This window comes from Protopterus annectens, chromosome 12.part0 (assembly GCF_019279795.1).
Source record: "Protopterus annectens isolate FY-2018-M chromosome 12.part0, PAN1.0, whole genome shotgun sequence".
Lineage (NCBI taxonomy): Eukaryota > Metazoa > Chordata > Ceratodontiformes > Protopteridae > Protopterus > Protopterus annectens.
The window spans coordinates 121,458,232-121,484,283 of NC_056746.1; the positions used below are offsets into that span (position 1 = coordinate 121,458,232).

Sequence of the window (26,052 nt, forward strand, 5' to 3'; positions counted from 1 at the left end):
CCTCTCAAGGACTGTCCATCCATCCACATCCACTACCCCTTTTTCCCACTTTTTGTACACAGAGTCATGGTGTCACTTCAACAGTGACAATCATCTAGATCCAAGGTTTCCACTACTGGGTGGCTAGCCCTGCCACAGTAGTTCTTCCACACCACACACAAATATTCACACCTATGACCAATTTAGAGTGCCCAATCCATCTATGGCACATCTTTGGAATGTGAGAGGAACTCGGAGTACCCAGAGGAAACTCCTGTGAACACAGGGAGGACATGCATACTCTATACAGAAGCCATCCAAGCCAAGAACTGAACCAGGAACCTCTTGCAGTGAAGTGACAACACTATCTGCTGTGTCACTGTGCTGTTCATAATATCTCAAAAAGGTTAAATACTCAAAGGTGCTGTTAAGTGCATATGCAAACAGAATTGTTCTCTCTGCCATTCTATCACATTGAGGATGCCATCTAGTTTATTGGCACAAACTTCAACTGCAAATGTATCCATTTAGGAGATTATAAATATCCCCATGGCTTCAAATGGCCTTGCCTAAGGAACTAATTGAGAGTGGCATACAGACTAACCCCAGTTGAGAAGTCCAGTTTGAGAACTAATGCATTGTGGGGACAAGTGGAATGATAAGCCAATGTCCCACATAAGCTCTGGCACCTACTCCAGCAAGGAGGTGAGATATTTTACTCACAACAGCCAGTTTCCATTGTCAAGGTCTAGTCTATCTTAATCCAGCCAGATCCTGACACTTCACTAGTATCGCACCTGACCCCCTCAGCCCTCATGTTATTCATGTTAATACCCTTTGTCAGCTCCACAGAGCTTTTTCAGAACTGAATTATGTGGGTCCATTGCCCACTATCTGCTTGCAAACAAGCACCACTCCTAGTCAGGATCTCCATGGTTGGGCTCAGTTGTCTCTCTATTACGGTGAGGTGCTCTTATTCTTTGAGAAAACCATCAATGAGGTCAGTTTGGGGGAACTGTTCTTTATCTGACTATGCCACTTTGACCAATTTGTAAGAGCTGGCCAAATTAGGAGCAGAAAGCTTCAAGCAACATAAGTGTAAGACTGCAGGATGCTTACACCCTTCCAGTACAGTAAAGGTTATAAATCACAGATGGAGATTGTAGAAAAATGCAAACCCTTTCTGCAGAATGTACGTGAAATAAAATACAAGCTCTATTCAAAACTACAGTTACAAGTGTCGTCTTCCCCTGTTATGCCTAAACCTACTAAATTCTGACCGCAGATATTAAAACAGATGTATGCACATTCTCTCTGCTTTCCTCTATTTTAATGTAGAATGTTGTGGAGTTTATCAAAAAATGTGAACTGCTGTGATGTCATAATAAATAAATGTTGCCGCACTGTATAAGTGCACACTATCTTTATCAGAATATGCAAGGTTAAGTTAATCTAGTTAGTTGTTGACCCCTGTTAAGTGAAACAATGTGTATAATCACCAGGTCTAAAATCATCTCTCTTCTCTGCTGCTGTTTCTGTACAGACGTGGAGTAAATAACTAGTATTGAACTTGGTACCAACAGGTTAGTTAAGTGTGCAATATGAGTAGGTATAGTGCAAAAAATCTGGACAAAGCCTGGCATAATGGGGGAACAAAGGCTCAAGAATAGGGACAGCTTTTAAATATTGTTCTTACAAACTTAGAAAGTTGCTGGAATAACAGGAATAAATTGTGTTAGGAAAGGTTTTCTGAGGGATATTTAGTGACTTCAGTCCTCATCTCATCTCAGTGATTTGCCAGAAAAATTTTGTTTGGAACAGACCAAAAATATGAGGGAAAACGCTGGACATTCTGCAATACTCTGGGCAGTTGACAGATATGTGAGCAGATGAACCCAACAGCTAGTTCTGCAAATCTGTAAACATGGTTTTCTTGTCCACACTTACAGCAGCGATGTGTGGAGACCGGGGAATCCCCTGCAACATTTCGTGTACTGTAGGCGGGCACAGATGCATCCGAACTTGCCAGAATCCCAACAGTGCTTGAGCTGAGCGCAGGGTGAGTGAGAGTCCGTGAGACGCCTATCGCAAGAGGAGTTACCTGCAGCGCACCAAGCGAAGCGCGGCACCGGGCGCATTACCCTCCGGGTGGCTTATGGGCGCTACCTGCTCTAGTCTTTGGTGGCACGTTTCTTCTTACCTCTCAAGCACGGGCTCCTAGCAGGCATATACTGGAATATATGCTCGCTGGACAAGGGACACGAGGAGGCGACCGTGGGCTGGGGGTGTGTGTGCACTACACAAGGACCACCGTAAACGGGGCGAGAGCGTGCAATGACAGTAGCTACAGGTATGCAATGCCAGTTTGTTTCAGTTTAGGTGGGTCCTGCCAGTGACAGTCTTGATTTTTAATTCTTGATACAGTTTTGCAGGAGAAACTGGTCCTTTATTGTAGATAAACACAGGTATGTGTTGCCTTTTTGGGTTGTTTTATCCTTCAAAAGTGGCGGCAAGGTTTGTGCGCCTTGGAAAAGCCGTTAATTAACACAACAGAATACAGTGAGTTTTATTTTCTGAATGTGTCTTTTTAATTGTAATTAACTGACTACCTTTCTGCATACTGATACGAACGTTATAACCGGTTTCAGTTTCGGTTATAAATGTTGTTAATACACGTATTTTAAGCTTCAGTGTCACACGTTATGAACGTGGGTTTTATTATATCAGTGTAAAATTATCTCTCGACCTTTAATGATGATTCAAAACTAGACTTATTTTTCTCCTAAAATTGTTTTGACAATGTTTAATAGTAATGTTATACGTTAAAGTCATAAATTATTTTTATGCACGTCCATGTGGACTAGGAGGCAGCTGGACATGTTTGTGTTAGCTTTTAGCAAACGTTTCTTAGCGCATAGCATGTTCTCCTGACAGCTTAAGTCAATAATTACATCCATGGATAAAAAATGTCCCTGGTTCTAGATCTGAACCTCTGTCCTTCATGTGGTCCGCTTTGTTCCTTGTACTAAGCACCCCATCCCAACCAACAAACAAATAAAAAACAAAGAACAAAGCGCGCTGCATGCACTGAACTAGTTACACCTGTCCTTGGATCAAGCAGAGGCTCCGCGTTTTGGCAAGCTTGGATGGATGGGGGGGGGGGGGGGGGTACCGGCCGGGTGTTCCAGCATGGTGGGGGTCACCGAGCTTCAGAGGATGGAGTCATACACTACTCTCATTTCTATCACAGGTGGGTTTATTGTCATGCTTCCTCTTTTTTAGAGCATGTTCGTTTTTCTGTAAATTTGTACCCCCACCTAGGAAGTCAGAGATTTTTTTGTTAACTTGTAAATGTAGTGGTGTGCTTGTGCGACCTGCTTGCATTCAACTGAAAGACGCCTGAGACTAATAATATCATTGCATGGAACAGTGAGTTTGTCTATCTGGTATAACAAATAGTGACGCACTGCTTTATAAATCGAAAGTGAAACTACCAGCCCCGTCAGGGATGCTGGACCGTACCTCACCCTGGGGTGCCTTACAAAACCGGGGCACACGGACATCTTTCCAGCATTGTCATCATCCCTCTTAGCATATTCAATCAGAAATCAGTGACAAAGGGCTTGAGTAAGGGATACATTTCATTTAGTAGTAATGACTGATCAGAATCCGGTTCCAATAAAAATGTGTTTAAGCATACTTTGTTGAAGAGTAAATATATTTAGAATATTAATTATATGTATAGAACAACTTTTCTGCTTGTGTTAGTCTGATTATCACACTGGTTATCTGCTTTACCAGCTGTTTCTAGGTTGAAATGAGTCATTTGACCAGTTCACTTACACAGTTAAATGTAAATAATATTATTATAATAATGGTGTTTAATGATAATAAAATCATAGATTTTCTGAGGAAGAAAACAAAAGTTTGGGGTGAAGTTGGGAATGTCTCTCAAAATTAGGGACTACTGAAAACATGATTGCCCTTTGGCACATACTGTCACAAAGGGTCTATATCAGAAGCTCAAAGAGTCAAAAGAGCGAACACACTCTTAGATTGAGCTTTAAAGATCGAACTTCTAAACAGTGAAGACATGGAACAGTGATTTATTTTTTCCAGGGAAAAAAATTGCTGCTCAGCAAAAACAAAAACAAAAAAATGTAAACACAATAAAAAGTGGGAGGCTTTGCCCCCCACCCCCTGATGTGGGGGAACGTACCCCCACGCCCTTCTACTTAAATATACCAACTCCGAGCGCACACCACAGTGCTGGAAATGGCAAACTTCCGAAAACGGCCCAGCGATGTTCCATGTATTTGCTGTTTAGTGCTTTCGATATGTAAAGCTCGATCAAAGAGCGTTCACTCTTTTGACCATTCGAGCTTCTGATATAGACCGTTTGGATGCTTAAATTTTAGGTTGATGTGCATAAGACATGACACCGTAGGCACAAGTACCTTTTACAAGGGAAATCCAGAAACAGTGGTTAAATGACTGGCACAAACTCACCCATTTTTCCAACAGAGATTACAGAAGTGAAATCTAGTAGTGCAGGAGGAAGTTCTTAGCAGCTTATGGCATTATCCATCTTCTGATTTTGATTCCATTTGGTATCGCCCCTCATATATATTGTGCGCACCTCATATATTTTTGTAGAAGAAGAGTGGGAGTACACTTCACAAAATAATAATGATGCTAAGTGAGTGGCCAGTTTGTTGGTTTTCCAAGAGCAGGATTCAGACAGGTGTCCCATTTGCTGAAGTGTTCTTATTGCAGAGCCTATACTGAGTGCAAGCTTTTTGTCCCTCGTATAAGGATAAAGCACCTGATTAGGGCCTCCCTGTCCATCTACCTCTACCCACACAGTACCATTCTGCTAACACCACCTGCAGCCACCTGTTATGCAAGTTTACTTTGAAACTAATGATCATCAGTAGGCCCACTTATATATCACTGACTATCAGAATCTTACTCTAGTATACCACTGACTATCAGAATGCTCCCCTAGTATACCACTGACCATCAGAATGTTCCTCTAATATACCACTGTCAGAATGCTCTCCTAATATACCACTGACTATCAGAATGCTCCCCTAATATACCACTGACCATCAGAATGTTCCTCTAATATACCACTATGAGAATGCTTCCCTAATATACCACTGACTATCAGAATGCTCCCTTAATATACTACTGACTATCATAATGCTCCCCAAATATACCACTGACCATCAGAATATTCCTCTAATATACCACTATCAGAATGCTCTCCTAATATACCACTGACCATCAGAATGCTCCCCTAATATACCACTGACCATCAGAATGCTCTCCTAATATACCACTGACCATCAGAATGCTCCCCTAATATACCACTGACTATCAGAATGCTCCCCTAATATACCACTGACTATCATAATGCTCCCCAAATATACCACTGACCATCAGAATGCTCCCCTAATATACCACTGACTATCAGAATGCTCCCTAATATACCACTGACCATCAGAATGCTCCCCTAATATACCACTGACCATCAGAATGCTCCCCTAATCTACAACTGACTATCAGAATGCTCCCCTAATATACCACTGACTATCAGAATGCTCCCCTAATATACCACTGACTATCAGAATGCTCCCCTAATATACCACTGATTATCAGAATGTTCCTCTAATATACCACTATCAGAATGCTCCCCTAATATACCACTGACCATCAGAATGCTCCCCTAATATACCACTGACCATCAGAATGTTCCTCTAATATACCACTATGAGAATGCTTCCCTAATATACCACTGACCATCAGAATGCTCCGCTAATATACCACTGACTATCAGAATGCTCCCCTAATACATCATTGACCATCAGAATGTTACTCTAATATACCATTGACTATCATAATCCTCTCCTAATATACCACTGACCATCAGAATGCTACCCTAATATACCACTGATCATCAGAATGCTCCCCTAATATAGCACTGACCATCAGAATGTTACTCTAATATATCACTGACTATCAGAATGGTCCCCTAATATATCATTGACTATCAGAATGCTCCCCTAATATATCACTGGCCATCTGAATGTTACTCTAATATACCACTGACCATCAGAATGTTCCTCTAATATACCACTAACCATCAGAATGCTCCCCTAATATATCACTGACTATCAGAATGCTCCGCTAATATATCAATGACCATCATAATGTTCCCCTAATATATCACTGACCACCAGAATGGTCCCCTAATATATCACCGACCATCAGAATGTTACTCTAATATACCACTATCAGCATGCTCTCCTAACATACCACTGACTATCAGAATGCTCCCCTAATATATCACTGAACATCAAAATGCTCCCCTAACATATCACTGACCATCAGAATGCTCCCCTAATATATCACTGACCATTCGAATGTTACTCTAATATACCACTGACCATCAGAATGCTCCCCTAATATATCACTATCAGAATGCTTCCCTAATATACCACTATCAGAATGTTCCCCTGATATACCACTGACCGTTAGAATGTTCCTCTAATATACCAGTATCAGAATGCATCCCTAATACACCACTGTCCATCATAATGCTCCCCTAATATACCACTATCAGAATGCTCCTCTAATATATCACTGACCATCAGAATGCTCCCCTAATATATCACTGATCATCAGAATGTTACTTTAATATACCACTGACTATCAGAATGCTCCCCTAATATACCACTGACCATCAGAATGCTCCCCTAATATATCACTGATCATCAGAATGTTCCTCTAATATACCACTGACTAACAGAATGCTCCCCTAATATATCACTGACCATAAGAATGTTATTCTAATATACCACTGACTATCAAAATGTTCCCCTAATATATCACTGACCATCAGAATGTTATTTTACTATATCACTGACCATCAGAATGTTCCTCTAATATACCACTGACCATCAGAATGCTCCCCTAATATATCCCTGAGTATCAGAATGCTCCCCTAATATATCACTGACTATCATAATGCTCCCCTAATATATCACTGACCATCAGAATGCTACTCTAATATACCACTGACCATCAGAATGCTCCCCTAATATATCACTGAGGGTCTATATTAGTTGAGCGAAAGTCCATTTACGTGAATACATAAAAATCGACACGTATTGCACGAAACGGACTTATAGCGAAAGTACAAAACCAAGATTTCGTAAATGTTGAATTACCATGGTTGGCCCGTCTGTAGCATAGCTGTATAAGGTAAGTGTTGGATAGTTACAGACTTTAGGGTTAGGGTGCGGGTTAAGGTAAATGCATAGATAGGTTATGTATGTTAGATTTAATATAGGGTTAGACGTAGGGTTTTGTTAAATGTATGTATGTGGATTATTTATTTTGTTTGGCTATATGTATGTAGGGGAAGTGTGCGGTAGTTATGGACCTTAGGGTTAGGGAGGGGTTAAGGATAGTGCATAGATAGTTGTGTAAGTGGGGTTTAGTTTAGGGTTAGAAGTAGGGTTTGGTTAGTGTATGTATGTGCTTTATTTATTTTGTTTGGGTAGTTAGTATATAGCGGTGGTGGGGTTGGCCGAGTATGACAGTTCAACATTTAAAATTTCACGGTTTAGTGTGTTTGGGATATCCGCAGTTCGCTCAATAGGTGTCAGGGTTTTAGTATTCACTTAATAGTATTTTCGCTCTCCTAATTTATATACCCTATCGCTGACTATCAGAATGCTCCCCTAATATATTGCTATCAGAATGCTCCCCTAATATAACACTGATCATCAGAATGCTCCCCTAATATATCACTGACCATCAGAATGTTACTCTAATATATCACTGACCATCAGAATGTTACTCTAATATACCACTGACCATCAGAATGTTACTCTAATATACCACTGACTAACAGAATGCTCCCCTAATATATCACTGACCATCATAATGTTCCTCTAATATATCACTGACCATCAGAATGTTCCTCTAATATACCACTGACCATCAGAATGTTCCTCTAATATACCACTGACTAACAGAATGCTCCCCTAATATACCACTGACCATCAGAATGTTCCTCTAATATAACACTGATCATCAGAATGCTCCCCTAATATATCACTGACCATCAGAATGTTACTCTAATATACCACTGACCATCATAATGTTCCTCTAATATATCACTGACCATCAGAATGTTCCTCTAATATACCACTGACCATCAGAATGTTCCTCTAATATATCACTGACCATCATAATGTTCCTCTAATATATCACTGACCATCAGAATGTTACTCTGATATACCACTGACCATCAGAATGTTACTCTAATATACCACTGACTAACAGAATGCTCCCCTAATATATCACTGACCATCATAATGTTCCTCTAATATATCACTGACCATGAGAATGTTCCTCTAATATACCACTGACCATCAGAATGTTCCTCTAATATACCACTGACTAACAGAATGCTCCCCTAATATACCACTGACCATCAGAATGTTCCTCTAATATATCACTGACCATCAGAATGCTCCCCTAATATATCACTGACCATCAGAATGTTACTCTAATATACCACTGACCATCAGAATGCTCCCCTAATATACCACTGACCATCAGAATGTTCCTCTAATATATCACTGACCATCAGAATGTTACTCTAATATACCACTGACCATCAGAATGCTCCCCTAATATACCACTGACCATCAGAATGTTACTCTAATATACCACTGACCATCAGAATGCTCCCCTAATATACCACTGACCATCAGAATGTTCCTCTAATATACCACTGACCATCAGAATGTTCCTCTAATATATCACTGACCATCAGAATGTTACTCTAATATATCACTGACCATCAGAATGTTCCTCTAATATACCACTGACCATCAGAATGTTCCTCTAATATACCACTGACCATCAGAATGTTCCTCTAATATATCACTGACATCTCAAGATGCTTATCTACTTCTAATCCAAAACACTTATCACTGTGGTCACCACATTTATTTTTTTATTTATTTATTGATATTTGTTTACCAGGAAAGTCCATCTAGGCCAAAAGGTGCCCATTTTCAGTAGAGGACCAGAGAGCAAAACTCCAACATTCACAAAAAAATAATATAAATATTTGTAAAATATATTTAGACAGAGGTATTATAGAAATACATATAAATGTATATAATGACAGTGAAGCCTACAGTGTCTTCTGTTGGCATGTCTATACAGCTGCATAGTTTCATAGGTAGGTACTATGCTATTGACCCAAGGGCATAAGTAAGCCTAGCCAACAACATTCCCTGGCTTACACCACCCAAGAAAGTTATTTTCCTGTGCCCCTGTCGAGCAGAGCCACAGAAGTGATCCCCAGGGTGTATTTCCTATGTCCCATCCACTCATTAAGATTTTTCTTGAAGAGTGCTAATGAGGAACTTTGCTTGACGTAGATGTGTAGTTTGTTCCAGAGTATGGGAAGCCTCTCGGACAGGAATCTATCCCTCCAGCAAGTCCTGTTTATTGTGGTGACAAGGTTTAGGTCTCTTTAGGTGTAGCATGTCCAAAAGCTCTGGGTTTGACATAGCTTTATATGTTAGTCAGAGATCACCTCGCAGTAGGCGATATGCTACAGAGTAAAGCTGGAGTTTTTTGAGATGGTCAGTGTAGGGCATCTGTTTGAGGCCATTAATCCTGTTTGTGAGGTATTTCTGTCGCCTTTCCAGCTGCCGCAGATGTCTTGTGAGGTACATTCCAAAAGGGGTGGTGTACTCTGTAATAAGTCTAATGAGTGTTGATTAGAGGGGAACAATAACCTCTTTTTCCTGGATGAGAACACTTTTGTGATGAGGTGTGCCACGTAGAAGGATTTCCTGACTACTATGGCAATGTGATTATCAAAGGAGAGACTACTGTCCACCTGGGTCCCAAGGTCTCTTATCACACATTCGGCGTTAAGTAGACTGCCGCCTATGTGGTAGTTCATGTGTACAGAGTTTTTACCAAAGGAGATAATGAACTTTTTAACATTGAGCTTGAGACCATGACACTGACATCTGGCATCTGTCTCAGTGAGGCCCTTCTGTAGAATGTCCACATCATTTGGGGACTCAACTATGGCTCCTAGTTTGCAGTCATCTGCAAACTTCATTAGCCAAAGACCTTCTGTGTTAGCCTGTACTTCAGAGACATAGATAGCAAACAGAAGAGGTTCCAGGACTGAACCCTGTGGTACTCCACTTGTCACTGGTTTGAAGTCAGATTTGGAGTATGCAACTTTTACAGTGTGGGTTCTGTCAGTGAGCCATTTGGTAATCCATCTTGTGATGTAGGGATTTATACCTAGTTTAGTGAGTTTAGCTATAATTCCAGAATGGGGGATGGTGTTGAAAGCCTTGGTGAGGTCAAGATAGGCTGTGTGAACCATCTTACCCTCATCTATGGCTTTGGTGACTGCCTCAAAGAAGGCAATCAGGTTCAGGAGGCATGATTTGCCTTTCACAAACCCGAACTGGGTGGGGTCCAGAGTTTGGAGGTTACCAATGTCTTTGTTTATGAGTTCCATAATGATACATTCCATGGCCTTACGGACCAGGCTCGTGAGGCTAATAGGGCAATAGTTCCCGGGATCAGTGGTGGCTCCCCCTTTGTGGAGTGGGATAACTGTTGCTGTTTGCCATTCAGTGGGCAGAAAGCCTGACATGAGGCTATAACTGAACATGGTGCTTAGGTGGGGAGCCAGTTTATTTTGAAGTTTATGTGAAATTCAGCCTGGGACGTTGTCTGGTCCCATGGATGCTGTGTTTTTGGCTTTAGAGAGTGCAGCTTTTACCTGCATAGTTGTGATTACAGGGACTCTGCATTCTTCCTCTATAGATATGGGCCCTTTAGGGGGTGAGAGGTGGGTAAAGTTAGTACTGAACCTATCTGCCAGAATGTTGGCAATATCAGTTGGTTCAGTAATTTTCAGGTCATTGTGCTGTAACTCAGAGCAGATCTGGGTGTTGCCATTGAGATTCTTGACATAGCTATAGAATGCTTTGTGGTTGTCCCTAGAATCAGTGGTGATTTTGTTTTCATAGCTAGCTTTGGAGGATCTTATAAGGGATCTCAGCTTCTTACTGAGGCTGACCAGGGAGCTCCTCCACTCATGGGATTTTACTCTCTTTTGCAACATTTTCTTCCTTCTGTTGTAGAGTTTGTTTATGGCAGGAGACCACCAGATTGGCTTTCTTTATTTGGAGGATAGCATCTTGGTTCTGTTTGGAATAGCATGATCCATGCACTTGTGTAAGTGCTTATAGAGTGCATTTGTGTAGGATTCAGCAGTCATAACTGTATTGCCCATCTGCATGGGTGTCATGAAGTTCACCACTTCTGTCTTAAGCATGAAGTTGGCTTTGGAGAAATGTTTTACCATGGTTTCCTTAATGGGTTTGGGATGTGGATATCTAGGGTGATTAGCTTATGGTCGGATCTGACCAACGAGGAGTTGACTTCAGGTGTGGAACACCAGTCACTCATGTTGATAATGACTAGATCTAGGATACTGTTGCCCCTGGTGGGGGTGTGGATAAGCTGATCCAGGCCATTGGAATTTATGAATTCCAGAAAGCATTGAGCAAAAGAGTTGGTACATGAGTAGTTTTCCCAGTTAATGGTGGGATAGTTGAAATCATCCATTATTAGAGTGTTTGGTTGAACCCTAATATTTTCCAGTATGTCAAGAAAAGAGGAGTGGGGATGCTGGGGCATGGTGGGGGATCTGTAGCAAGCTACAATTTGGATTGCAGTTTTGCCCAGAGTTAGTTGCACTTGGATAACCTCGGCTGCATTATGCTGTGCAACTAGCCTGGAGGTGTGGATATCCTTAATGAATATGGGCACACCTCCACCTTTGGTGTTCTGGTCCAGGTTAGATGGCCGAAAAGTGTGGTATGGGTTGTAGCCTGGTAATGCAGGGGTGCTCTCTGGAGCCTTGAACCAGGTCTCAGTTACTGCACAGATATTGATGTTCTCCATTTTAAGGAGTGCCTCGAGAGAGTGCATTTTGAGATTTAGACTTCTAGCATTGAGTAGCATTACCCTCAGTTTTTGCCTGTTCCTGTTATGGTGGTGAATTTGTCATTTGAACCTTACCTAAAAAAGGCACTATAGGGGCAACAAGAGCCTTAGCCAATATCCAGAATCCCAAGGGTGAGAGGTGCAGGCCATCTCTGGCAAAGCATTGTGGTCTTTCAACCATGTCGTCCCAGGCAGACAGATACTGGATCCCCTTAGAATGACACCAGAAGCTTAACCAATTGTTGAAGTTGATCATTTTGTCCTTGTATTGCGGTATCAATCTGAGCGATGGCAGGATGCTACTCAGGGCTAGGGTCATACCTGCCTGGGCTACAAGATCGGAGAGCTCTTCCATGTCTCTTTTCATGTAGTCCAGGGAGGTACATCTCAGGTCATTCACACCAACATGGACAATGACAGAGTCATATTTGTACTTGTTGTGGAATGACCTGAGTGCGTGGGTTATGTGGCAGATCTTGGCACCTGACAGGCAGCTGACAGTAACCTTCTCCTTGTTTAGCCTGGTGAGTGGGACATCAGTGTGCCTGACTATAGAGTCATCTATGACTAGTGTGTTGGGTACGTTGTTTTGCCTTATGGGCTGTGGTTGAGTGGCACACTGGGTCTCTGGGCTATGTGTCATTTGCGTTATGTTGGGTGGTGGAGGTTGCTTGCATTTCTGCTTTAGAGGACTCTGTGCTTGAGCAGATTATGGGTGGTAGGAGGAGAGGGTTGTCTGTGTACATGAGGCAATTGCTACATTGCCCCAAGATGCCCAGATTCATCAGATAGACAGAAGAGAACACTGGGAGCTGACCCTTGGACATACTTGAATAAAAAACTATTTTCCTCTAGACAAGTGAGGAAAGTGAGTAAAATAGCTGTTTTTCTTTAAGCAAGTAAGGAAAGTAAGTCCAAAAACTGTTTTTCTCTAGGTAATGAGGAAGGTTGAATGCTGTAGTAATTTGTAGCTTATTTAGTGCTTACAACAAGTTCTGAACAAGTGCTGAGCTTGAAAAAACAAATTCAAGTGCTAAAACTAAGACTCTGTATCTGAACTAGACTACTTACAGGAAAGAAACAAGTGCAAATCTGGGCTTTTAAATCAGAAAGTTGAGAGAGATGGAAAAACTGCCCAAACGGCCAATAACTAAAATTTCTGGGCCAGAACCACTCCTTATGTGGTAGATAGGTTACCTAATGATTACCACTGCCACTGATAAGCTACAAGGCTTCCCTCCAACACAGAAAGATTTGGGGGGCTCAGGAGCTTACAGACAGTCCTGGATACAGCAAATCTGTATATGGACTAGACTAGTTACAGGAAGGGGGGAAACAAGTGCAAATGTGGGCTTTTAAATCAGGAAGTTGAGAGAGATGGAAAAAACTGCCCAAATGGCCAATAACTAAAATTTCTAGGCCAGAACCACTCCTTATGTGGTAGATAGGTTATAGGGTTACCACCTGTCCCACTTTGCGAGGGACAGTCCCTTTTTGGGCAGTTGTGTCCTGCAAAAAAAAAAAAATAAAAAATGTCAAAATGTCCTATTTTAAAATTAATTATATATTTTATTTTATTAGGAATAGGTAAAAAAAAGTTATATCTCTCTCTGAAACACACAATGTTATTATAAAAAAGATATAAGCAACTAAAAAAATAAGAATAATCTTTTTTTTTAAAAAAAAAAAAGTTTTGTCCTTTCCTGTGTACTGGTTGGTGGGTTGCAAAATTGCAAAATCTGATGAAATTGTAAATGTTGTCCTTTTTTGGGCATTTTAAAAGGTGGCAATCCTAATAGGTTACCTACTGCTTACCACTCCCTTTCTGGATATACACTTGCTGTTTCTTAGGGTCTCATGGTGTCTTGTGCCAGCTTGTACAGCACAACTTCAAAGAAGATGGCAGTGTTTCTCATTGCCTTTCAGTATTGCTAGCACAGCTTGGTGTATTCCAAGGAATATGTCAAGTCCCAGAATTACATTGGGATGGAAGTCAGTCGGTACCCCATGATTACGTTATTCACATGCTGCCCTACCTGTTGTACAGCATGTGTGGCTGTAACACTTGTAATGTGGCTTAAAGTCAGTAGAGGTTCCAATCCAAGGTGCTCCATTTTCCATCCCTAGCTGTGCTCCCCCTTCATTCGGTCAGTTATCTGCAACTCTCCAGGAAGGACAGTGATAGCAGCAGTAAAGTGTCTTTGTAGTTGGTCTCTATCAAATGTAATGTTTTGCATATAATGCAAGGATTTATGAGATATGCTTTCAGGAATAGTTATTTTGGTGTGTGCAATGTCCCCATTCTGGGCCAGTAATTAAGGAGCCCGAATCCTCACCACTGAGGTGAGAGGGACATTCACTTGGAAAACAAATGGATACACTCAGTATTTCCAGATGCAGATCTCTCTGCATCAATCACAATTTCCCTTAAGAGCACACAAGGCACACACTCAACCCGTGGTCTGGGTGTCTCTATCTGTCTTTTCACAGGTCCCCAATTAGGCTCCCCACTGGCACTGTGAAACCAGTGCTTCATATCCCTGCCCCAAGTAGCTGACACACGCACTATTTGAGATTTAATTTTCACTCAGACACACACACACACACCTGGGAAAGGCTGGCACAGATTACCCACTCTACCAACTTTGCCCAGATTATAAGGTAGATTCACTACCGCCAATCAGTTACTATAAGGCTCTTAAAAGGGTATCCTGTTATGCTGAGTGAAGTTAATATTAGTACAAATGGCAATGTTCACCAAACAGCAATGCTTTCAGGAGTGGCTAGAGTTATCACCAAATAAATATATAAAATTCTCTCAAAGCTTAAATATTTACTATGTAAAGTTTAAACATATTTGATAATAAATAATAAAATAACTTGAAAAAATACTAAATATCTATTTACAGTAAACACCAGAGTTTCAGTCACAAGAATACTGAAAATAATACAGCTAGAAAGAGTCACACAGTTAAAGAAAAACAGTACTTTTAATCTCACTATATTTTCTTGACTAATTTAAAGAGAATTACTGTTCTCTAGTTAAGTTACTTACTATTGCAAAGTAAGATGATGTGGGTGAGTGGTCCTTGTTGTCAGATCCAAGACAGAATGCAGAATGCTGAGGACAAACTACTACTAAAATCTAAATATTATTTTTACAGAATGACATCACACACACATCTGGTCATCTGACTTTGTTTCCATTGCTATCACTAGCACTAAAAGCTGACAGGATTTTAGCACCTATGTATTACCCTGCACAAAGATAGAGCTTTTCTCAGATCTTCTGGAAGTCATAAAACCATTAAACCATTTCATTGGTCTTACAGGAGCTATTATTCTCTAGCACAGACACTGCGTCTCTGTCTCCATTCAAAACTGTGAGATAGCATCTTTATGGCTTAACCCATAAAGTAATTTAATTTCAAGAATATTTTGCAAAGTCAGGTGGATTAAGATTAACCTCTTCACTTCTAGTACATGCTGTTACAATGTATGCATTTAATTCAGTTACAAATAATGCATGTGCATTTCGTTTTCTTCCAGTAGGGTACACTGTTGATACATTTTAACACAAGCAAACCTACAAATACATTTTCAGCACAAACATCTGTACAAATCAGTATGATATACAAATGACATATAATTATTTACAAAATTCCAGCTAGCTGTGTTGGCATATGTCACAAATCCACTGCCCTATTTCTCCTAGCATGGCTGGCAGTACCTCTTATCGTCACAGTGTGTTTGCCAGTTTGTGTTGCAGCTGCACAATGCACCCTTAACTTCCTTAGCCACATGTGTCTCCTTGCATCATCTTCCTCTTTCCAGATCTTTGAATTCACTATTAGGAACATCACCCTCCATCAAGCTTTTAAGTGCATCAAGGTTTTATTCTTCTCTGATCTTTCCTTATATGTTAGAAATTAAAACCACAGAACTTAGTTGGCTTCTGTCTATCAGTTTTCCTGTTGCAGCTAGAGAAATAATAGGTTTTCTAAGAATAACCCTTATATCTTTGAAAACACAATCCTTTACATCCACAAGGGCTACTGGACACTGTTACACAGGCAAGAAAGGTGGTTTATTGAACAAGCTAAGTGTTCAGGCTGCAGCTACCTTAACCCTTCATTAAGGCATACGTTTTGGAGCTGCCCATGTGTTTTGAAAACTGTGAAAAATATTAACAGATTCTATAAACCAAGCATGCATTTTACATTAGGAGGAGTGGGATTATTCATTTAGTGGCAGTAGGTATTTACTTGTCTATCTGAGCTGGGAAACACACAAAAGGGCTCTAAGTATTTTTTTGCACTTCTCTGCACTGTTCTGATACCTGTCTAGCCTGTTATTGATACACCTGAACCCTAAACCAGCCAGCCATCTTATATTAAGAAGGGCTCCCCTGCACCCTTCTGGCAGAAGAGTGTGAAACCAGCCTTGTCTGAGCTGGGGATTGCAGAAGGAAGGCTCAGTGTGTGCTTTCCTTTTGGTAGATTAGCTTAAAAGTGTTTTAATTTCACCTGTGTTTAAGCTGCACATTTGTGACTTGCAGCACACCATGCAACAGGGGTTAGTGGTGCACTGCATAGACACAAATGCATTGAAACTCAAATTTTCCCTAGACCACTGTCAGTGTAACCCTCCCAAGCTTCCCTACTGCACTATGGGTGTATTGAGCAGTCTTGCCACACTTATCATCCATAGTCTGCAATAGAATAAGCAACTTTGTTAGTCCCGGCACAAAAACTGGTCAAACTAGCCCACTCCCTTCCTGATTAGTACATACAGTAAAAGCCTGCTATAATGGACGGGCAGTTTCCCATCAATTTACTGCCCTACCTGATTGACATGAACATCCTGAGGCAATGTAGTAATTGCCTCATGTATACTGACAACCCCTTACTCCTAAACAAACAGGCACTGATGTGAGAGATGTAATTGCACTATGAAATTGAAATCAAATCTCTCATAACAACAAACCAGACATCAAACAGGTTGTCAGCACACACACTTCACCTTTTACACAAAATGAGGTCATGAGTGGGAGGGTGGCATAATGGTTAAGGCAGTTACCTTACATGCACAAGGTGCAGGGTTTGATTCTCACATGGGGTAATTGGCTAGGCTTAAAATGGCCCACAAGGGCAATTAGCCTAGTAGTAATCTATGAACCTATGAACCTATAAACTCACATAAGCAGAGGTACTCACTAGAAGCCTACCAAAAGATCAGAGACCTCCCAAACATAATCCAGTTGCACACACTGCTATGCAAATAGAAATCACTACACATAATGACACAGACACCAGTGTCTCAGCAAGTAAGCCCCTAAGGCAAAATACCTCAAACCTAATGTTTTGGTCATAGGTGATGCCATAGTGAGACACACAGATGTCCCCTTCTCTAGGCTGGACAAGGATGAGGTCACTGTCAGCTGCCTGACAAGTGCCAGGATCCATCAAATAACACATGCACTCAAGTCAGTCAACAACAAGTACCGTTAGGACTGTATCATTGTCCATGTTGGGGTGAATGACTTTAGACGTAGCTTTTTGGACTCTATGAAGAGATACGTGACTGAACTCTTAGATTATGAGTCCCAGGCAGGTATGACCCTAGCCCTAAGCAGCATTCTACCTTCACCCAGGATGATGCCACCATATAAACAAAAAATTATCAACTTCAGCGAGTGGATTAACCTGTGGTATCAGTCCAAGTGGATCCAATATCTGTCATCCTGGGCAGACATGGTTGAGAGGCCACACTGCTTTGCCAGAGATGGTCTGCACCTGACTCCTCTATGCTTTCAGATACTGGCAAAGGCTCTTGCTTCCCCCATAGTGGCATTTTTAGGCAATGTCAAAACAATGAAACTTCTGACATAACAAAATCCACTCGAGACAAACTCAAGGTTCTGCTGCTTAATGCTAGGCATCTAAGCATGAAACTGCACTCCCTGAAAGCACGTCTCACCTTGGAGGATACTGACATCTGTGCAGTTACTGAGACTTGGTTCAAGGCTGCAGAGAGCACCCAGGCCATGCAAGGCTACAATGCCTTCCACATGCTCAGACCTCAAAATGAGCATGAAAGAACTAAAGGATGAGTTGTATCCATCTTCATTAAAGCCAAGTACACCTCAAGACTGGTCAAATGCCTCTCTTGAACTACTCCTTGTCTTGTTAACTATAAGCAATATACCCTACCACACCGTTGCTAGCTATAGGTCCCTCACTATAAACCAAGAAAAACACACCGCCTACCTGGAGCTACTGCAGTCACTCGCTGTACAGCCAAACACCTTGGTCATGGGAGATTTCAACTATCGTTCAATCAACTGGGTGACATACATGAGCACAAACATGCTCACCCAGAGGTTCCTGGAGTTTGTTAATACAAATGCTCTGGAACAGATAGTCTGCACCCCCACAAGGGGCTCAAATGCCCTAGACATGGTGGGGGTCACTGCACTCCCCCCTGTGTGATGCCCTCTCTGGTAAAGTCAGACCATTAATCAGTCTCATTCAAAGTAACCACTGAATCTGTCACCACCACAGGAGCAACAAAACTAAAAATCTTTTCCATAGCAAACTACAGCCTACTAAGCGACGGTATAAAAAGCTGTATAGCCCCCCCCCCCCGCAATCACAGACAACATTGACTGCCATGCAGAGGCATACACAAATGCCCTGTGTAAACACTTAAGTAACTGCACAGACTTGGCTGTACCTGACTGGCTTAAAACCAGGTCTTTCAAAAAAAACAAGCCACCCTGGTGTGCCTCAAGTCTAAACAGGTTGTATAAGAAAAGGAAGAAATTGATGTCTAAGAACAAGAGGAAACTCACTCAGCAGAGAAAGAATTCTCTCCATAGCTTGAAGAAGCAAATCAGAAATCTTGTAAAGTCATGCAAAGCTAATTATGAAGCTAAAATAGCATTTATAGCTGAGGATAATCATAAGGCATTCTTTAACTACATCTGAAATCTAAAAGGGAATGCCCAGCTGTGTGCCAGACTGATAGTAGATAGTACCACTCATACTATACAGAAGGAAACTGCCAACCTGTTAGCTGAGAGATTTGACACAGACTTCACCTCCCTGTCCCCACCAGCCATACCCCAAAGCATACCTGACACCAGTCCTCTGCCTAGTATCTCTAGAGATCAGGTCATATGTGCACTCTCCAAAGCCAGAAACACAGCCTCGGTGGGACCAGATAACATCCCAGGTTGCTTAATAAGCAATCTAAAACAGGACCTAATGGACCCTCCTGGAGTTCTCTTTAACCATAGCCTGACAACTGGCTTTGTTCCAGTAGAGAACAGCAGCACTAATTCCCTTGCACAAAGGGGGGCCATCCACTGACCCTGGGAGCTATAGACCCATAAGTCTAACCTGCCTAATCTTGCAAGGCCATTGAAAGAATCATCATGAAACTTATCAACAAGGACATAGGCCACCGTCAAACTCTAGACCCAACCCAGTTTGGCTTCATTAAGGGTAGATCATGCTTATTAAACCTAGTAGACTTCTTTGAGAAATTCACCAAAGCCCTGGATGAAGGTAAGACAGTGCATACTGCCTAGCTTGACCTAGCCAAGGCTTTTGACACAATTCCCTACTCAGGTATCATTGAGAAACTCTCCCAGCTGGGGATTAACCCTTACATCACTAGATGGGTAGCCAGTTGGCTCATCAACAGAACACATACGGTCACAATTGTTGACTCCACTGCTACCAGTTTACCCATCACCACTGGCATACCACAAGAGTCTGTGCTGTGCCCTTCACTGTTTGGAATCTACTTCTCAGATGTCCAGGCTAATGTAGATGGCCTTTGGCTTACCAAGTTCACTGGCGATTGCAAATTGTGTGCACGCAATGAGTCCTCTAGTGATATTAACATATTATAAGAGGGGCTAACACAGACAAATGACTGGTGCCATAGCTATGGTCTAAAACTAAATGCAAAAAGTGCATTATTATCCCCTTTAGCAAAGCAGAATTCTCTGCTAATTACAATATTGACAGCACCCCCCTAAGTTCAAACCCAGTGGTGCAAGAACTGGGAACACAGGTAGATAGCAATCTGAACTTTGACCACTAAGTTTCCACAGTGGTAAGGAAAGCCTTCTACATTGTGCATCTCATAAGTAAGGGCATTGCATCCAGGTCTAAGGATGCTATAACTCCACTGTGCTTGATCCTCATCAGACCATTAATAGAGTACAAGGCTCCCTTCTGCACATACCTCACCAGACACCTACAGCAGCTGGAGGGACCACAGAGGTTTCTCAATGAGAAAATACAGGGCCTCCAAAGATGACTTACATTGATAGACTGAAAGCTCTACCACTGTACTGTGCATAATATGGCTGCTGAGAGGCGATTTGTACCTGGCCTACGGGGGAGTCTCTGACTCTGCCCTGATGGGTATGCTGCACATCCACAAGTGAAATTGCACAAGAGTCACTCACTTTTGGAATTTTAACTTTGCATGTGACATTAACAGAATGTGTGGAGAGACAGATACATCTCCCAGAGATTGCTGCTACTCTGGAACAAACTTCTAGTTCATGTTTAGTAGAGCTCATCACTGATCGTATTCAAGCGCAACCTGGACAAATGGTTGGGAGACCACAAATTCATGCCGGGGGTGGCATCCATGTCCCTCATGGACAAAGGTAGTCAGTGTTTATCATGGACTCATTCGGCAAATTATGTCCATCTAACCAAGGACAATTGAGGCAACTCAGGATTAACATGGCTAGGCTTGTAAGGGCTCTAGGGCCACTAGTCGAGTAACCTCCTATAAACATATGAACCTATTTTATATAGTGTTACCTTAATTTGAAGGTATTTTCTCTGATTTGATGGCTTTCCCTTAGTAGGAATGAGAACAGACGATGCATGGAAACAATGACTCCTGAGCTTTCTACTGTCACTAGATCATATACATTCACAAAATGGACATTTTCGCAGGTGCAGTTAACCAAAGGTATGTTTTGTTGGCTTTTTCAGATGGGTAGTCAATTAAAGGGCATATGCATGAGACGTCTGTGTGAAAGGAGAAAATAGTCAGTTATGATCTGTCACTTCACATCCAAATCCAGTATAACTGTGGGCATATTAGTCACATAGACCAGATTAGACACTAGGAATAGTGAGAAAAAACTTTTTCAACAGTTATACCTTGAATTTCTGGTCCTATAAATAACACATATATGTATTATTGAGAGCCTAGATCTACTGTACATAGCTCTCTTTTCAGAAAAAAACAGCATAGTTTGTATTTTTAGGCATTTGTTCATATTTTCATATGCAATTCATCCTTTTTATCATTGTTTTCTGACTTGAATAGTTGTTACTAACATTACTCCTGCCAATAAAGTTATGTTCCTGAACCAGATTATACTACCCTTGCCTGTTACTGCTTATCCTGTTTTAGGGAAGGAGTCCAGAGTGAGGTCACTTTGAAGCTTGAGAACAGCTTCCCATTCAGAAGATTCGGGTTTAGTAATTACCCAGTTCCACAGCCACAAAACCTACCACCACATATGACTTGGATCATTTTCAGCCATGGCCTGTACCACGGGAGAAAATGCAATATAAACAGGCAGTTTTATAGTCCTTTTTGACTTGCCACATGACCAGAACAAGTTGGAAGTGTGTTTAGTCATCTACTTTTGGTTGACTAAACAGATGGTCGACAGGTCTGCAAGATCGCACAATTCTCAAGGATTGGAAATATTATATTCCCTTTCCCTGAGTTTGTGCCATCTCGGAGTTGGCATATATAATTAGGAAGGGGTGTGAGGATGCAGCATTGTTTTTATGGTTTTTTTTTCACTTGGGCCGAGGCTTTTTCTTGGAGCATACAGAGTGTTGCATCTACATTCAGCTTTTTGACATATTGTGGATGCTGTTTTACTTGTCGACAAATGTGAATGTCGATGTAACATTAGATAATTGCCAGGATACTAAAGGCAGCAGACTACTGGTAAGGCAACATTCCCTCACCTAGGAGATAGCGTTAGTCAGGCATCTACTAACAGTCACTCCTCTGTTATACGACCAGTTCATAGGGTTGTATGGCTTTGCATTTTTACATTTCTAGTCTATATTTTGTTCATCCCTGAGATTTGTCTGCTGTCTTTAAGAGGACATTTCCCTTCCCTTTACTGGATCCTGCATTTCTGAATGATTTCATCCTTGCTGACAAGTATACAAAATTAGTAAACAGATGATGTTTGCATGGGGAGTCATATGATCTGTACCACCTGCCAGATTCTTTGTCCATTTTATCCCTGACAAAAAATGGTTGCCACTGCCCACATCAACAACCAGGGCTACACTATTCCTCCTGAATCAGCAGCATTCTGTTTGAATTGGGGTTATCAAAACAAGAGCAGACCCCCATCATCCGAGTAGCACCTTGTCATATTCAACCAGATCTGGCACATAATGTGGGCCACTGTGAGCTATGCTACAAAAATTATTTATGACATAGTATTTATTTTGATGTGTTATGCACTATCATTATCTATGCTGTGTGTAGTGCATCCAACTTTTTCTTCCCTTTGAACAAGACAAACTTTTAACTTAAGCACTCAAACCATTCACTTCTCAGCCCGACACTTGCTCAAAACTCATAGCAAGCACTAATAAACCTTAGCACTAGACCCCCCCCTATACTGTAGAGAAGGACAAGGCTCTCTATTCGACCTTACCAGCCAATCAGTAAAACAGTTCACTGTACCTATCCAGGCATGTCCAAAGGGCAGTTTCAGATGTACTCTCTGGTCCAACTGGTGAATCTGGACATTTTGAGGCAATGTTACAACTACCTCATGTACACAGACAACCCTCTCTTCCTACCACCAAACACTAATACATGCAAGAGATGCAATTATACAGCCAAACTGGAGGCTAAGCTCTCTCAAACCAAGACTGGACCAGACAGTCAAGAGGAGAAGGGAATTACTTGCATCACACCACCAGCCTTACATAGACCTATGAAACCAGCACCGGCAAAAAACACACATAAATACATGAAAACGTACTTGGAGGCTCTATATAAAAATCTGCAAAAGCAACAGAGACCTCCAAAGCAGACATCCAAGCAACCTCCACCCCCAACACAAACCATGAAACACATACTTCACAAAACCAGTGTGCCACGCAATCACAGCCCTTAAGGCAAAATAACATACCCAACACACTAGTAATAGGTGACTGTATAGTCAGGCACAGTGAAATCCCACTCACTAGGCTGAACAAGGAGAAAGTTACTGTTAGCTGCCTGTCGGGTGCCAAAATCCACCACATAACACAAGCATTCAGGTCACTCCAGAACAAGTACAAATATGACTCTGTCATTGTCCATGTTGGTGTGAATGACCTGAGCCGTACCTCCCTGGACGACATGAAAAGAGACATGGAGGAGCTCTCTGATCACATAGCCCAGGCTGGTATGACCATGACTCTGAGTAGCATCCTGCCTTCACCAAGAATGATACCACGGTATAAAGAAAAAAATATCAATTTCAACAACTGGCTAAGCTTCTGGTGTCATTCAAAGGGGATCCAGTGTTTGTCAGCCTGGGATGACATGCTTGACAAGCCACGCTGCTTTGCTAGGGATGGCTTGCACCTGTCACCCTTAGGCTTTTGAATACTGGCCAAGGCTCTTGCCACCCCCATACTGCCTTTTTAAGGCAAGGCTCAAAAGAGAAACCCACCACCATAAATAGCACAAGTAACAAAAAACTGAGGGTAATGCTACTCAGTGCCAGAAGTCTAAACCTCAAAATGCATGCTCTCGAGGCACTCCTCAGTATGGAGAAAATCGATATATATACAGTAACAGAAACCTGGTTTAAGGCTCCAGAGAGCACCCCAGCACTACCAGGCTACAACTCATACCATACATTACGGCCACAAAACCCGGACCGAAATACAAAAGGTGCGGGCGTATCCATATTCATCAAGGATACCCACACCACCAGGTTAGTGGCACAGCATGATGCTTCAGAGATCATCCACGTGCAACTAACAATGGGCAAAACTGCAATTCAAATTGTAGCTTGCTACAGATCACCCACCATGTCCCAGGACACCCATTACACATTTCTGGAAACATTGAGAAACATAAAGGTCCTACCAAACACCCTGATATTGAGTGATTTCAATTACCCAAACATTAACTGGGAAAACTACTCAAGTACTAATTCCCTTGCCCAACATTTCCTAGAATTTATAAACTCAAACAGCCTGGATCAACTGGTCAACACCACCACCAGAGGTGACAATATATTGGACCTTGTCATCACCAACATGGGCGACTGGTATTCCACACCGGTGGTCAACCACTCGCTGGTTAGATTTGACCATAAACTAATTACTCTGGATATCCACATTCCGCCCCCCACCCCGGTCAAAGAAACCACCGTAAAAAACTTTTCAAAAGCAAACTTCATGTTACTTAAGACCGAGGTGGAAGGTTTCAAAGCCCCCATGCCAAAGGATAATGCTGTCCAAGCTGCAAAATCCTTTACTAATGCACTCTACGAGCACCTACAAGAATGCATGGATCATGTTATCCCAAGCAAAACCAAGACTCACTCCTCCAAGAAAAGGAAACCAGTCTGGTGGACCCCTGCCATAAACAAGCTATACAATAGAAGGAGGAAACTAGTACAGAAAAGAGTAAAATCCCAAGAAGGGAAGATGTCCCTGATCAGTATCAGCAAGAAACTATGATCCCTCATAAAATCATCCAAGGCTAGCTTCGAAAGAAAAATTGCCATGGACTCCAAAGATAACCACAAGGCATTCTTTAGCTATGTCAAGAATCTAAGTGGCAATTCTCAGATCTGCTCAGAGTTAGTGCAGAATGGCACAAAATACAGTGAACTGACTGATATCACCAACATCCTGGCAGACAGGGTCAGTGCAAACTTCACCCCCCTCACCCCCAAAAGGGCCCATAACCATACCAGAAGAATGTAGTGCCCCTGAAATCACAGACACTCAGGTTAAAACAGCCCTCTCCAAAGCCAAACATATAGCATCAATGGGACTGGATGGTGTCCCAGGCTGCGTCCTACACGAGCTCAAAGATGAACTAACCCCTCACCTAAACACACTGTTCAAACTCAGCCTCTCCACAGGCTATATGCCCATAGAGTAGTGCACATCAATGGTTATTCCGCTCCACAAAGGTAGAGCCACAACAGACCCCGGTAACTATCACCCTATAAGCCTGACTAGCTTGGTCTGCAAGGCTATGGAGTGCATCATCATGAATCTCATAAACAGAGACATTGGGAATCTCCAAACACTGGACACTACCCAGTTCATCTTTGTTAAGGGCAGATCATGCCTCCTAAACCTGGTGGACTTCATTGAGACAGTTACCAAGGCTATAGAAGAGGGAAAGGTGGTCAACACAGCCTACCTAGACCTCGCAAAGCCCTTCAACACCATTCCCCATTCAGGTATTATAGACAAGTTCACCAGCCTGAACATAAACCCCTATGTCACAAGATGGGTTGCCAACTGGCTCACGGAAAGGACCCACATGGTAAGAGGTGTGGGAGCTAGGTCTGAATCTAAACTGGTTACAAGTGGTGTTCCCCAGGGCTCAGTCCTAGGACCCCTCCTGTTTGGCATATACTTCTCAGAGGTACAGGCAAGCACAGAAGGACAATGGCTGACCAAGTTCGCAGATGACTGCAAACTAGGGGCTATAATTGACTCTCTGGTGGACACAGACATCCTCCAAAAGGGTCTCACTGAGACAGATACCTGGTGTCAAAACCATAGCCTCAAGCTAAATGGCAAAAAGTGCATAGGCATCCCCTTTGGAAAAAATAAAGTACCCACAAACTACCACATAGGTGGTAGCCATCTGGAGACCCAAGTAGATAGTAGCCTCTCCTTTGATAATCACATTGCCAAAGTAGTTAGAAAATCCTTCTAT

The 26,052-nt window shown here is 41.9% G+C and overlaps 1 protein-coding gene across 7 annotated transcripts in view; it reads left to right on the forward strand.

Annotated features, from left to right (window-relative positions):
* CIITA (class II major histocompatibility complex transactivator) overlaps positions 1-26,052 on the forward strand; it is an 851,446-nt gene that overhangs the window by 275,843 nt on the left and 549,551 nt on the right. The window contains exon 1 of one of the 7 annotated variants that reach the window (XM_044089146.1): positions 2,021-2,329. The exons of the other annotated variants lie outside the window; for them this stretch is intronic. Within the exon in view, the coding sequence (XP_043945081.1) occupies positions 2,314-2,329 (16 nt within the window). The 5' untranslated portion in view covers positions 2,021-2,313. Of the gene's footprint in view, positions 1-2,020; positions 2,330-26,052 lie in introns of those variants that run through there. 7 annotated transcript variants of the gene reach the window in all.